This window comes from Lagenorhynchus albirostris, chromosome 11 (genome assembly GCF_949774975.1).
Source record: "Lagenorhynchus albirostris chromosome 11, mLagAlb1.1, whole genome shotgun sequence".
NCBI lineage: Eukaryota > Metazoa > Chordata > Mammalia > Artiodactyla > Delphinidae > Lagenorhynchus > Lagenorhynchus albirostris.
In genome coordinates, this window is record NC_083105.1 from 97,278,660 (window position 1) to 97,295,023 (window position 16,364).

At 39.1% G+C, this 16,364-nt stretch overlaps 1 protein-coding gene across 2 annotated transcripts; it reads right to left on the reverse strand.

The window, feature by feature from the left end:
- Nucleotides 1–147: 147 nt before the first annotated feature.
- On the reverse strand, nt 148–14,564 carry C3AR1 (complement C3a receptor 1). Of its 2 annotated transcripts, XM_060166980.1 has the most exons (3): nt 14,358–14,564; nt 11,052–11,171; nt 148–3,497 (listed from the first exon to the last, which is right to left on the reverse strand). In XM_060166980.1, exon 3 carries the CDS (start codon nt 3,488–3,490, stop codon nt 2,036–2,038), a length of 1,455 nt encoding a protein of 484 aa, XP_060022963.1. In that variant the 5' UTR covers nt 3,491–3,497; nt 11,052–11,171; nt 14,358–14,564; the 3' UTR covers nt 148–2,035. The 2 variants fall into 2 exon arrangements, with proteins under 2 accessions (XP_060022963.1, XP_060022962.1); XM_060166979.1 differs by lacking the exons at nt 11,052–11,171; nt 14,358–14,564 and adding an exon at nt 7,766–8,127.
- Nucleotides 14,565–16,364: the final 1,800 nt, after the last annotated feature.

Here is a 16,364-nt window from a genome sequence, read left to right on the forward strand (position 1 = left end):
AAATGTTGGGATTTCCAGAAGCCCAGCTAATCATCATTATAGTAAGCCTACAGCTACCCACTATGAGATTTATATTTGCCGTATGTTTAGAGATTATGATATATTCTGAGAGTCAAACAATTAAAAGGATCCATGAATCTCTCAGCCTTGCAAGGAGACATTCAGAAATAAAGCATTTATTCACATCAAATATATGATCAGATTAAATTGGAAGGTAGCATGGCAAATCTCACATCATGTCAGATATCATTACTGCACAACTGAAAGCATTCCTAGTGATTTGACACTTTTCCACATAGTACTTTATAACTTATTTGTAGTCCAGACCCTCCCCTCAACCACTGAACAAAGGATAGTGCCTTGTAAAGTCTAAGACATCTCATTTTCTATTTTTCAGATTAAATCACTGTACACAGATGAGGCTATGTTGTAGTACAAACAAAACCTGAAAATTTAGAGGTTTAACACATAAAACTTTATATACAGAGAAAAGTGAGGTGATGGGGGTTTAATAATGTTTTCTGAAAAAAATGAAAGAGAAAGAGAAGGGGGGTTGGAATGGGTCGACAAAGTAGAAGAAAATGTGTGATCGTGAACAAATTTAAAGGATGATGGGTAATGAATATTGGGCTGCTGAATAAACAAAAAATATGAATGTGTTTGGATAAAAATCGTCATCTTTCAAAACAAGAAGTCATTTTATCACGTCTACAAAAACTAGCAGCATAAGGTCATGACTTAGAACTATCATGGTGAATATCAGAGGAAACATCTAAAATCGTTTCAAAGGTTATCCCTGGGAAGTGGGAGTGAGAGGAAGGAGGGGCTGGGCAGAGTGGGGCAGGAAACCTGTTAGATTTCATTATAAGCCTTAGGTTCTCTTTAAGTTATGTGCATGTATTACTTTGGTAAAGATAAAGATTAATTAAAAAAAAACCCCGAAGATATATCTGGTAATTACGGCATGAAAGATACACACCTACAGTCGTGCTTTCTTTTAAAGTTGGATAACGTGCCCAGAGGGTACTCAGTTACATTGCAGTGAATTCAAGAATTGCTGCCCTATCCTCCACCGTCTTTCTCCTTTCACTTGAAATGAGTTTCTTGGAAAGTACCAATGTGGAGCTAGAGGAGGGGAGTAATTTGCATCTTATGAAACTATTGGTTATTAGAGGCATAAAGTCTGGAAGAAGATTTAGAGGCAGGGGAGGAATAAGGGAATTAAGGAGCTTAAGAAAAGGAATGAAAGAGAGATGATTCTATCAATAGGCAGATAGAGCAAACAGAGGGAAGAGAGAACTCCCCGAACTGTGGCTTACATACTGTTTCATGAGAAAGTCTTTAGATGCCTAAGTAGTCTGTCTTTACACAATAGACGCTTATTTAGTTGTAATAATGGAAACTCAGAATTCCTACGTCCTGTATCCAGGAGTATTCCAAGTTGCAGGCATCTGGCATTGTACTCTGCTCCAGACTCAGACTCATAACTCCTTGTTTTTATAGACTTTCTTTTTGCACCTTTTTTTTTTTTCATTTAAAACTATCACCACCACCATCACCACAACAAAGCCATAGAATAAATGATCACCTTTCACTCAGGTAGGACTAGAAGAAATGGTTTTAACTTGAATCTGGAAGGAAATTAGAAAGAAATTTAATGATGGAAACGTTTTAAAGGAGACTGCCTTCGCATTTATTTCACGTGGCTTTGTTTGAGATAGAAATAGACTAATTTTTACAATGCTTCCCAAATTTAGCATTCATCCGAAACAAGGGAGCTTGGGAAAACACTGTCTGAGCCCCACCCCCAGAGACTGATTCAGCAAGTCTCTGGTGGGGCTGGAGAATTTGTACTTCTATCAACTTTCCAGGTGATACCGATGCCACTAGTCTGGGACCACACTTTAAGACCCTCTGGATTGATTCTCTGACAGTTTCTGAAATCCCCTGCTCCCTATCTCTGTCGTCTTTTTAGAAATATGATGCGCTGGGTGAATGCCTAAGAACCTCTGGTTGGGTCAGCTGCTCCATATTTTCACACAACTGTACTGATACTGTTTTTTTCCAAAGAGACTTTGTTTGGGGGGCAGCTGGTAGAGTGTGTCAAGTCCTCACTGAAAGCTGCCTCCAGAATTCCCTGCATGGACTGTTTTGCTTTTTTCCTAAAATCTTTCCCCAGAAGGGCATAGAGGAAGGGATTGAAGCAACTATTGGCAGATGCTAAAGCAAGAGACACATGGTCCCAGGACAACAGAGCTTCCCCAAAGGGAGTTTCTGGGTCAATAAATAGTAAGAGGGTTCCAACAATGTGGTACGGAGCCCAGCAGACGAGGAAGACAGCCACCACCACCATAGCCACTCTCAAGGTTTTGCTCCGAGACTTGGTGAAGCGGCTCCAACGCATTCGGAAGAGAATGAGGCTGTAACAGGCCACCATGAGGATAAAGGGTAACAGGAAACCCAGCACTAGCCTAGTGATGGTTATTGCTACCTGGGGTGCGGGCACTTGATGGCCGTATGCAAATTGGCCGAAATCATCATCCTGGAAATCTTCCAATAGCTCCGATGTGTATGAGGAGTTGCCGGAGGCACTAGCGAAAAGGTCTAAATCAGCAGGAAGAAAAGCATCAGAGTTATCCAGTGGGTTAGTTCTGTGATCTTCAATGGGAAAATCACTGGGGATTGTAGCTGAGAGCTCATCAGCTGGTTTAAATACATTATAATATGGATGTTGAACAGATAATCTAGCTGAATCCGTAGGGAGTGAATGTCCAGAAGTTCTTTGAGATATTTGAGAACAGAGGCCAGCAGTGGCTGCCCAGGGACAAGCATTTGTTTGTTGAGAGAAAGAATCTAACCTATCATCCGTTTCTTCAGGCAGCTCAACAATGGAGTTGTCAAGAGACCCGTTTTCCAGTAGATCAAAGTTGAAGTCTGAATAATCTAATGATCTGTAGAGACCAAAATTGTAGCCACACATACTATGGTTGTCTATAGTGAATGTTTCCCGGTATATGAACACAGGTATGCACATTACAAAAGCCACCACCCAGATACATCCACAGATAGTGAAGGCCGCCCCCACGTTGCGATGATTCTGGCACCAGATTGGCTTGAGTACCAAAAGACAGCGGTCCAGGCTAATGGCGGTCAGCAGGAAGATGCTGGCAAACATGTTGAGGACAATGGTGGAGGGGATGAGCTTGCATAGGAACCAGCCGTAGGGCCAGCGTCCTTGGAGAGCCAAGTGAACCAGGGAGAAGGGCAGGGAGAGGCAGCAGAGAAAGTCAGCCAAGGTGAGATGGAGAAACCAAACGGTGCTCACACTTCGTTGCATCTTTAGGCCAGCCACCCACAGCACCAGCCCGTTGCCTGGCAATCCCAGTAGGAAAGTGAAACTGAGAATGACCATGGAGAGGATTACTTGGGGTTCATCCCAGGGCTGTGATGGTACGTCAGTTGAATTGGTCTCAGCAGAGAAAGACTCCATTGCTAAACTTTTATAAAAATATAAACAAAAATGTTAAAACTAACTTAAAAAATGCATATTCTTAGAATTCTAACCTCCCCACATAAAGATGTAGAGTCACAAAGACCCTCACACTGTTTTAGTTTTATTTTCTGACTTCACATTGGATTACACAAAAACATTCTCTGAAAGACAATTTAAAATCTACTGTATTGACATAGAGAACAGACCTGTGGTTGCCAAAGGGGGTGGTGGGGGAGGGGAGTATTGGGAGTTTGGGATTAGCAGATGCAAACTAGTGTATATATAGGATGGATAAACAACAAGGTCCTACAGTAGAGCACAAGGAACTATATTCAATATCTGTGATAAACCATAATGGAAAAGAATATATATTTATAGCTGAGTCATTTTGCTGTACAGTAGAAATGAACACAACATGGTAAATCAACTATACTTCAATAACATTAAAAAAATTTTTTTCTTTTTTGGCCGTGCCCTGCACCGCCTGTGGGATCCTAGTTCCCCGACTAGGGGTCAAACCCAGGCCCTCGGCAGTGAAAGCTCAGAATCCTAACCCCTGGACCACCAGGGAATTCCCTCAGTCATGTCTTTTAGATACAACCTCATTTTTTCCTTTTGCTGTCAAATTTATCAAGAGTTGTTTTCCCTCTTTGCGTTGATTTCCTTACCACTCATCATTTCTTTCTTATTTGTTTTTTGTGAGTATAACTCGAGAAAAATAGCTTGATTATTGCAGAGACAGAAATCATTCATGGAGATAGGGAATTCCCTGGCAGTCAAGGGGTTACGACTCCACGCTTCCACTGAAAGAGGCGCAGGTTCCACCCCTGGTCGGGGAATTAAGATCTCGCAAGCCACTTGGCATGGCCAACAAAACAAAATAAAACAAAAAAAGAAATCATTCATGAAGAAACTTAGAAAACATAAGCAAGCAAAAATAAGAAAATAAAAATGTCATATACCACTAGTCAGGGATTACTATTTTAGTATCTTAATTTACATCCTTCTGGATCTTTTTTCACATACATACATGTATACTATATGTATGTATATTTTTTGTTAAGCAAAATTTAACAAAATTAGATTATACTGTGCATATTGGTTTAAAATTTTTTTAAATTGTGGTGAAATACATATAACATAAAACTTACCATCTTAACTATTTTTAAGTGTACAGTTCAGTAGTGTTAGGTATATTTACATTATTGTGCAGCCAATTTTTAGAACTTTCTCATCTTGTAAACCCGAAACTCTATACCTATTAGAAAACAACTTCTCACTTCCCTTTCCCCGCAGCCCCTGGCGATCACCATCCTACTTTCAGTTTCTATGCATTTGACTCCTCTAGATACCTCATGTAAATGTAATCCTACAGCATTTGTCTTTTTTGTAACTGGCTTATTTCACTTGGCAAAATGTCCTCAAGTTTCATCCATGTTGTAGTGTGTGTCAGAATTGTCTTCCTTTTTAAGACTGAATAATATTCCACTGTATGGATGTACCACATGTTGTTTATCCATTCATCTGTCGATGGATATTTGAGTTGCTTCCACATTGTAGCTACTGTGGATAATGCTGCTATGAACATGGGTGTAAATGCATATTGTTTTATATAAACTGCTTTCTTTTATCACTTTCATCAGTTAGCAGTCTCCACATTATACAGTAAGATTGTACCGTAAGGAATACTCAGACTTTATCCATTTTTTCCAGCTGTCCCCAAAACAATCCTTTACACCTGATTTGTCAACAATTACATCCAGTCTAGGATCACACTGCATCAGGATGTTTCTTAAGTCTCTTAATGTAGCATTGTTTCTCTTCTTCAAGGATACTGGCTTGTTTTGGGGTCTGTTGTTCTCACCACTCACTTCACAACCCTTTGTAATTGGTCTTCTGCCCCATCATGCTGCTAGAACTAACTCTAGATAACAAACCCAAGCACCTTTTTCTCTGTCTTTATCCTCCACAATATCCATGTCATTTGATACACTGGCTTCTTAACACTTTCTTCTCTTGGCCTCTGTGACATTACCCTTCCCTGATTTTCAACATTCCCATAAACATACCCTACTTTATAGCTTTCCTGAACAACTCACTATTCCAAGTCAATACCATTTTCTATTCCTTGTCTATGCTGTTTACCTCTATATGGAATTATATCCTCCACCTTAACCTCCTCTTTCCTCCATTTTTAATCTCTATCTGTTGAAATCCTAGCCATTCTTTAAGATCAAGCTCAAATATATCTTCCTTGAAACTTCTCTTATAATCCCAGTCATAATCTATTTCTTCAGCCTCCTATTTTTGGGTGTGTGGGGGGGTTGAACTTCTTTTCATATTCTCTGTGCAATGATGCATTTCATCTTGTACTATAATTCTTTTTGTGGCTGTCTTATCTATCATTCTGGCCTTAAGTTTCATAATGGTAAAAAAGAATCTTGTTCCTAAATGCTCGTTCCACAGAATTTAGCACAATTAAAGATTACTTGAATGGATAGATGCTCATTTTGGGGGTTAACTTTTTTTCTTTTTCAACTAAGTGAAAAATTCTTATGCTTGTCCATTTAATCCAGTAAGGATGCTGTCTCTTCTAACTTCCTTTTTTGTTTTCCAGTTCCTAATTCTTACTGGCTGTAACAGCATTTTATGTTTCCTTTTGTAGAAGTCCAAAATACTGTGTGACTTGAAGCTGTTCTGCTGAGTTTACAAGCTGCCATAGCGATTAGCAGAAGTTAAAATAACTAAGACAACAAAATACTAAAAAAAGAAGAAGTGATTCTCATTCTCCGTTCGGTAACCTTGCTTATTCCAATATTCAAGTCCTGTCAGGGTCACTTCCTTCACTTTTGTACGTGGCAGCTACCCTGATCCATTGTCCTACACACATATTCACGCATAGACCCATAAAATATTGAGAGACCGATAGTCATAGAATTCTAGGACTGAAAGGAAAGTTAGCAATCATCTCTTCTTGTCTCTATTTTTATTTTGTAGTTTTGGACACTGAAACTCAGCAAATTAGGGGACTTTTACATATTCACAACTAGGAGGGTTGTCATATCCTTGGTCCAATGACTGTCAGACCAATACTCTTTTTACTACAAATAATCACGTAACTGAAAAGCCTTTGGTATTGCTAATAAAGGGAAAGGCACCAAGAGCCGCACAATAATAAAGAATAATAAGGAAGTGATAAAGACTGAAAAGAGCAAAATTCCAATACAAAGAAATTGAGTCATCTGACGTGAGCTACATTTTAAATATTACATAGTATCTGTCTTGAAATGAAAGTATATATGAATCAGAATCTTAAAAATCTTTCTGGGCAAGATAACATTTTATATTTCAACAAGTGTGTTGGCTGAAAAGTACCTCAACATTTTTTTTCTTTTTAGTTTTCAATACTGAATTGGCCAACAAGTAAATAAAAAGATAAGTAAACTCCTGAAACCAAAATTCAACTATGATAGGGAAAGAAAAATAGATTCCAGAATCAGAACTAATGATATGATGACAGAATCAGTAGCAATAAGGAATGAGCAAAATAAATAAATAAGAGAAATGGAATGAGGAAAAAAAATATATATATTAAGAAAAAATAGGCAGGGGCTTCCCTGGTTGTGCAGGGGTTAAGAATCCACCTGCCAATGCAGGGGACACGTGTTCGAGCCCTGATCTGGGAAGATCCCATATGCCGCGGAGCAACAAAGCCCGTGCGCCACAACTACTGAGCATGAGCTCTAGAGCCCACGAGCCACAACTACTGAGCCCACCTGAAGCCCACGCGCCTAGATCCTGTGCTTTGCAACAAGAGAAGCCACCGCAAGGAGAAGCCTGCGCAACGCAGTGAAGAGTAGCCCCTGCTCGCTGCAACTAGAGAAAGCCCACGCACAGCAACAAAGACCCAATGCAGCCAAAAATAAATAAATTTATTTAAAAAAAAAAGAAAAAATAGGCAATCGATGATTTGGAAAACAAAACTATTGGAGAAAGCTGGAATCAAAGGTGAGAAGGAGAAACAGCCAGTTTAAGACAGGGAAAAATGATGTAAAAATTCAATATTAGTTCCAGAATGAAAATATTAAGAACAGAGGTAAATAGAATGTGGAATATTTAGAAAAAGAAAAAGGTGGACATGGGAATAAAGCAAAAGAAATAAAAGTTGGGGAAGGAATAAGGGGAAATAGAAAATAATGACTCTCAAACCATTATCAATAATGAGCAAAACAAGCTGGGCACAAGTCTTCAGGTGTATCTAGGTTTCCTTACCAAAAACCCGAGATAGTAGCTGAAGACTTCAGCATGGATCTGGAGGTCTCCACGAGTCCTGTCTTGACCACAGTCAAGTATGTTTAGGAAATTTGCTGAGCACCTCCTCTTTCCTCTCTCTCTTCGTTTCTGATGATAAATTAAACCCAACACTTTTGACAACTATCTGACTCCACAGAAAGGGTTTCAAAGTGAGTCATTTCTAAATGTTTCATGTAAGAAAAGTAAGAAAAACAGAAGTGGGAGAGCATGGTTCTCAAAAATTTTCTGCAGGACACAGAGAATGCTTAGAGAGAGAGTACTTTTTACATCAGCTTCCCACTTTATAGGTTTTTGGATTTGCTTTGTTTTGGAAATGCACAAAAATGATCCTATGGTATGTGAGAGTGGGGGTGGGGAGTAACTGGGGGGAATGACCTGCACAACCCCATGTAATGAATTTCAAGTAATATCTCTTATATGCTTAATATGTGTCAAAGAAGTTTGTCGTGCAAAAATCAGATGAATTAAACTATGTTCTAATCTCTAGAGATTCACAGTCTGGTGAGAGTATGTACCCATACAACAACAACAAAAAACACCTGTAATACAATTCAGACTATAATGATAGAAATAGCAGTAGAAGTAAAAGAGTAGAAAATAACATGTAGGGGTGTATTTAGCCTGGGGCAATCTAGGAAAGTCTTAAGGTAGAAATAAGGTCTGGGCAGGTTCTTCAAGAATTATGGGACTTCTCTAGAAAGAGGTGACAAGCTGTTTACTTTTACTATCTTTATTATTATTAGTTTTTGGGCCATTTCAGGGCATGTGGGAATCTTAGTTCCCCGACCAGGGATTGAACCCCTACCCCCTGCAGTGGAAGTGCAGAGTCTTAACCACTGGACCACCAGGGAAGTCCCCACATCACACTTTTTAAATTATTCTATATTATACCATTTAGTCAATTATTCCCCTTTTCATGGATATTCTGTTTCTATCAAATTTTAAAACAGTTATAAACAATGTTTCAATGAGTACTCTTGCATTCTATACATCTATGAAAATTTCTGTAGAATAGTTTCCTAGGACTGTAATTGTTAAATCTATGTATGTGAATTTACATTTTTGAAAGGTATGGCATTTCCCACTAAAGAGACTCCACCAATTTACACTTCCATCAACGGTGGCGAGGGTATCTATTCCATTTGCAAAAGGTAAGGTCTTTATCATTAAGTTCAGTATCATAAACAAGTACTCTGCTCTTAATATAGACACTATGCACTGTAGGAGATGCAGAAGCAATGAAAGATGTAAATATATAATTATAATTGAGTAAGGGCTGCTAGCAGGGTAGTCCTGGGAACATGGAAGAGGGAAAGACATTCTCACTGAAACAAACATGAAGATAATGCACTGAAGAGATAACACTTGAGCTGGGCTTTAAGGCTGGGTAGAAATTTGACAGACACTAACAGTGCTATAAAATAATTTATCTGTCTCTCTGCCCTACTAGACCAAGACTTTGTGCCTATCTCCAGAGCCTACTACCATGCCTGGAATAATACATGTCTGGGGCACCAATGAATGAATGAATGAAAGTTTGGTTGAAAAGGATGTTGGCTTTTGAATATAATTCAAAGAATTAATTTGAGTCTTTAAAGTTGTTTCTGGTGTGGATCCAGTTTTACTGATTCCTCTTTCTCTAAAGATTATACAGCAGTTAAAACCAGTTGGAGAACTTCCAGCTGTATTACTTGGATTTTCAGATCAGGAAGGAAATTACTGAAAACACCTTGTGAATAGGGCTCCTATTTCTAGATGGCTTCTGTCCCTTCTTATAAAGTACTAGTTTTATGGTGTAATGTGGAAAACTTGGGGGGAATTTATGTGATTCTCTTCTGTTTTGTTCCTTTTTAATATCTAATTACAAGTTTCTAAGCAGAGATCAGATGCTTTGGCAAGAGTGAAATTTTGAATATATGTTGCAAACACAGCCATATTAAAACATTTTATGAGTCACTGATTAATTCTACATTTTCAATGATGGAAATCTGTAGTCATTTGGCCAAAATAAAAATTTTAGAATTGTATAATCTCTAGCCTGCTCTGTCTGAGAGAATTAAAAATAAACATATGACAAAGCTTCTGTCCTTAAGGACTTTGACGAAAAATGATTAGATTCATTATTAGACCAAGTATAAATATACTCTAAGTGAAAAAATAACCAAATGCCAAAAACTATGGATGACATAGACCAGTGCTACGGCTAGTTAGCAAAGGACAAATCTGATGAAACCTGGTGGAGGTTAGAATTAGCTGGGAAATTTTCATGGAAGAACATTCTTGTGAAAACTGCTCTAGATTAGGAATCTGAGTTCTAGTTTTAATCATAACTAAATACTTGACCTTGGGCTGGATGCTTGACCTAGAATTTTTTTCTTAGATGTAAAATTAAAGGGTTGGCTCGCGTGATCTTTAAGGTTTCTTTTACATCTAACAATCTATAATTCTCCCATTTCAAGTAGGGGGAAAACACACATTAAGGTGGAGGGAAGCCCAGCGTGAGTGAACGACACAGGTAAAGAGGTCTGGCTGGAGTAAAAAGCACACAGGGAGCAACAGAAGATGCGTAGAGCCTGAGCTTGAATCCCAGCTCCCACTAATTGTGTGGCTGCACAGGAATTTTTCAGACTCTGTGTTTTCATTTCCTCACCTGCAAAACAGGGATTGTGTCAGGTTTTATTTATTGATACTCAGGCCCATTCCCATTCTTCCTTATTATTTCTCTAAGTGAAGCCTGGGTACTGCATTTCCGAGACTGCCTCTCAGGCAGGGTCTGCCCTGGCTCTGCCAGAGGGGCATGTTCATGTGCTCTTGGAAAGTGAAGAGAAAAGGGAATCATTGCATTTGATTCTTTTTCTTGAGATTAATTTTTATTGGAGTATGGTTGATATACAATATTGTGTTCATTTCTGCTGTACAGCAAAGTGAATCAGTTCTACATATACATGTGTTCACTCTTTTTTAGATTCTTTTCCCATAGAGGCCATTACAGAGTATTGAGTAGAGTTCATTGTGCTATACAGTAGGTCCTTATTAGTTATCTATTTTATATATAGCAGTGTACGTATGTCCACCCCAATCCCCCAATTTATCCCTCCCCACCCTTTCCCCCTGGTAACCGTAAGTTTGTTTTCTACATCTGTGACTCTATTTCTGTTTTGTAAATAGGTTCACTTGTACCATTTTTTTAGATTCCACATATAAGTGATATCATATGATATTTGTCTTTCTCTGTTTGACTTACTTCACTCAGTATGACAATCTCGAGGTCCATCCATGTCTCTTCAGATGGCCTCATGTCATTCTTTTTTATGGCTGAGTAACACTCCATTGTATATATGTACCACATCTTCTTTATCCATTCCTCCGTTGATGGATGTTTAGTTTGTGCAGAGTTTGCAAATATGTTTTAAAAATAAAAGAACAAAACCATAAAATAGAATAAACATTAAAAATATTAAAATATAAAAGAGAGAGATTGAAAGGGGGATCATTTATTTTCTGGCTCCTTCAGCAGCAGACAACTCTGGTGGGTTTCTGTAACACAGATGGCAGGTGTGACCTTGGCAGCTGCGGGCAACTGTGGGCTCTGGCAGGATTACTGGTTTCAGCAGCAGCTACAGCCCTGTGAGTATTTCTCTTCCAATTTTAGGGAAGTACCTTCCTGAAGTTATATTATCTTCTCCCCCTTTATTCCTCTAGTCCTTCCAACACTTTTGCAACCAAGTCCTTGTATTAAATACCTTGTTTGAAATACCTACAATGGTTTCTGTTTTCCTGGCTGGGCAATGACAGTCGGGGAATGGTCACTGTACCTACTCCATAGGACTGCTAGGAGTAAATAAATTAATACATGCAAAGCACTTAAGACACTGCTGGTACATAACCGTTCAATAAATGTTAGCAGTTATTAGGTCAAAAAACTAACGTGGCTTCCAGTTGCCTATCATATCAAAACTATTCTCCCATCTTGGACTCTTAGAAAATAATTTACAGAATGTTCCCTTTACATTGTTAAGTTACATCCTTTCTGTCGAATCAAATTCTAACCCATGGCCCTCAAGGATGTAGACCTGACATACTCTCTACTCCCTATAGTATAGCTGCCTAATTACGCACATAGTTATAATAACACAAAGAGCACAAACTGAAGGACAAAGTCACCCAGAAATTAAAGTAATTCAGTCGAAAGGTAAATAAAATAAAACAAACAAAAAACTGTTAATCCAACCATAATAACAAATATCTGATGAACTGATGCCTGGATCTTGAAAGAATCCAGCCAAATTTGGCACGATGAATCATTCAAATCTGAGTGGTTTAAAGAAAATTTAGCAAACTTTGTTTCTTCTATTGATTTATTGATGATTGATTTTCTAGTATAATAGGTATCCACGGCAGTCAGCCAAGGAAGGGAGATTGAAGGGGAAGTAAACTGAGTGTTTCATGAACACCCTTTGCGACTTTAGTTCCATGAAACCCAAAATGGACCAGGGACTAGGTTTCAGTTTGTGTTTATCTGATCTAATAAGAAGGCATAAGAAAATTTTGTAGGGGGGACAGAATTCAAGATTATCGAGGGGTAGATGGCTCTCATAAATGTTTTAAGTGTAGATAAATTTTTGAGTAAATTTTGATGGATTTTTTAGGTTAGCTATCCTATTTGTGCATTATTTAGAAAATGTCTTCTCCATTTCATTTATCCTTTGCCTTTTCTTCCCCATTTCATTTCCACTAGAATGTGGGCAAAGAAAGTGGTGATACAAAATGATGTTGGGTTGAAAACCACCCAGTTTTTCCTTCTGTGCAGGGAAAACCACAGGTCTCCACCTCCCATGTGTCTCCTTTACTTTCACACAGAATACTTCACTTCTGACACTTGTGGTCACCAAATGTGTGTGTTTTTTCCCCCTACATCAAACAATTCTGCAACATCAGCTGGGTGTCCTACAATTTAACTCAATTCTGACACTATCTACCTGGAGATAGCGTCACATCCCACAGGTTAAGGGCTGAGTTCCACAAGACTGCTCCCCACTTCAGATGCCAATTGCAAGTTGTAGATCCCCAGGTCACCCACAACTTCTCTCTGTCTTGGCTACAAATCAGAGGTTCCCATGACTTTCTTCCCCTTGGATTCGATTATTTGCTAGAGTGGCTCACAGACTCAGGGAAACATTTATTTAGGTTTACCAGTTTATTAAAGGATATGATAAAGGACCCAGATGAACAGCCGGATGAAGAGCTACATAAGGCGAGATCTGGGAGGGTCCTGAGTGCAGGAGCTTCTGTCTCCAGTAGGGTTGGGGTGTGTCACCCTTTCTGTACATGGATGTGTTCATCAAACTGGAAGTTCTCTCAACCCCATGTTATTGCGATTTTTTTGGAGGCTTCATCACACAGGCAAGTTCAATTATTAACTTCATTTCCAGTCCTTCTCCCTTTTCAAGAGCATGGGGGGTGGGACTGAAAATTCTAAGCTTCTAATCATGGCTTGGTCTCTCCCGAGCCCTTATCCAGGAGCCATCCAAGAGCCCACCCAGTCACCTCATTGGATCAAAAGACACTCCTATCACCAGGAAATTACAAGGGTTTCCCTTGTGTCAGAAACTGGGGTCAGTGACCAAATACTAGAACAAAAGATGCTCCTAATGCTCTTGTCACCTAGGAATTTATAAGGGCTTTAGGAGCCAGGGGCACAGATCAAGATATATATATTTCCTATTATAAATCACAGTAGCACGCATACTCATTTCAGGTGAAATGTTTTTCTCTACACTGGCCATATTTGTCAGTCATTTAGGGAAAAATGGTGTTAGAATGGTAACTCCATTTTAGTTATTATGTTCTTTGTTGTGCAGCTTCTGAAATTCTAAAACTGCATGTGTCTATGTTTATAATTACCTAAACAAACATGATCATTCTTGTTTCAAATATAAATTAATATTAATAATAGTGATAACTTACACGTTGAGGACATCTACCAGACACTGTGCTGAGTGCTTCATCGGCTGCATGTTATTTAACTCTAACGACACCCCAATGATGAGATAGGTACTAATATTAGTACCTCATTTTCAAAAAGGACACTGAGATGCAAAGAGGCTAATGAGTTATCCAACTTCACACCACTATGTAAATGGCAGACTTAGAACCAGACAGCTGGCCTCCAGAGCCTATGCTCTTAGCCACCATGCTGCCCTGTGAATGTTAATCCGGTCTACTGTCTCCATGTTCGTGGAAGTTATGTTCTATAATGTCACCAGGAACACTGGATTAGCAGACACTGGACCACGCTAGGGGATGTATGGGGTTGAGTTCTGCCAGCCTCTGGTCACTGCATTTTGGTCAAATGATCAAATTTTTTTGCCCTCTGCACCCCTGTTGCTGCGATCTCCTCCGTGGCTCTGAAGCTTGCCCCCGCCCCGCCCCACCATCTCTGCCAGTTGAGGGGCTTCCTAGTGTGTGGAAACTTTTCCTCTTTCACAGCTCCCTCCCAGAGGTCCAGGTCCCATCCCTATTCTTTTTCTCTGTTTTTTCTTTTGCCTACCCAGGTACATGGGGAGTTTCTTGCCTTTTAGGAGGTCTGAGGTCTTCTGCCAGCGTTCAGTGGGTGTTCTATAGGAGCTGTTCCACATGTAGATGCATTTCTGATGTATTTGTGGGGAGGAAGGTGATCTCCGCGTCTTACTCCTCCGCCATCTTGAAGGTCGTCCTGGGAAACCTTATTTCATATTGTTGATTCATTAACATTGACCTCTCTGCCAACAGCCCTATAATTCATGCCCAAACAAGATGAACTAACACATATATAGCTCAGCCTTCTTGTGCTTATGGACACTATATAGCACTCCAGCGCTATGCTTAGGGGTCATTTTGAACAGCAAAATCACCAACAAAAAGTACGAAAATGCGAAAAACTTGGCACTAGATAGGTTGTGTAAAGGATCCTTGTTTACAATAAGAGAGATGAAACAAGAAGGCAGAGCGCCACCTGGATTGACCTCAGCTGATGATGTACTTGTCTAGGTGACTCAAATTTTTTTGCCACCCTGTGCATGTTAGGGAGTGACTGTGAATGTTGATTTGGGGGTTACAAATAAATTTAAGCAAATAGGCAAACTCACAGATATTGGAGTCCATGAATGAGGAGGATCTACTGTACTTGCTAAAAGTTGTATATTCTTTTTTTTTTTTTTTTGGTACGCGGGTCTCTCACTGTTGTGGCCTCTCCCGTTGCGGAGCACGGGCTCCGGATGCGCAGGCTCAGCGGCCATGGCTCATGGGCCTAGCCGCTCCGCGGCATGTGGGATCCTCCCGGACCGGGGCACGAACCCGTGTCCCCTGCATCGGCAGGCGGACTCTCAATCACTGCGCCACCAGGGAAGCTCAAAAGTTGTATATTCTGTCCATTCACTGGATAGAGCTGTTAGGGCAGAATTGCATATTGGTTAAGGACCCGGGCCTGGAGACACATATCTATGTCTGTCACTTGTGACTGTGGACAATAATTACTTAATTTCACAGCAGGATAACAATAGTACATATCTGTTGTTAGGATTAATAATATAATGCACACAAGCATGCAGAACAGTACTCAGTACTTAATAAATGCTACTCTTTACTATAATTCAACCAACAGGCACAGGAATACTAATTATTCATGCAAACATTTAAAAATAAGGTATAAGCAGCTGTTATGTTTGTATCAGAAATGTAAGGATTTCTCTCCTGACACTTAAATATTGGATGAGCAAGTCAATGAACTTTCTGTATCTCAGCAATTTTTTTTAATGAAAATGGGGATAATGCTACCTATGGGCAAGACTGTTGTGAAAAATGAATGAGATAGTGTATATGAAAACACTTTGTAATCTTAAAGCTGCTATGTAAATATCAGGTAATATTATTATAATTATTGTTATACAAAATGTTTATTGTTGAAATCAATAACTAAAAACTTAGTTGATTCACACAGCACCTGTTAAATTTTATTGTGAGGTATATAATCCATTTGAAAGAGTGTCTATAATAAATATGTACATTTTAAATAATAATAAAATGACTACCATGAGCTTACCATCCAGTTTTAGAAGTAGAATGCTACCCGTATCTCTGGAGCACCTCCTGTGCCCGCCCTAATCACCTTCCTGAACCCCACCTCCCAAGAATCCACAACTGGGAATTTTGTATTTATCATTTCCTTACATTTTAAATATGGCTTTGCCATTTAACTGGCTACCCCCAAACAATACAGTTTTAGATTTGTCTGTTTTTAAACATTGTCCAAATGGACAATTTTGTTTTATCTTTTGTTAAACTTACTTTTTTCTTCTCCTAAAATTAAGTTTTTGTGATCTATCCATGTTGTCCATAGCAAGTAGTTCATTCATGTTCACTATTTACACCATCCTGTTGAATGAATACAGCACAACTGATTTTTCCTAATGATGGACATGTATTTCCAATGTCTCACTGTTATAAATGATAAACAATGCTGCAGTGAATTCTTGACTACTGCACCACCAGAGAAGCCCTGTAGATCAGTCTTTTTAAG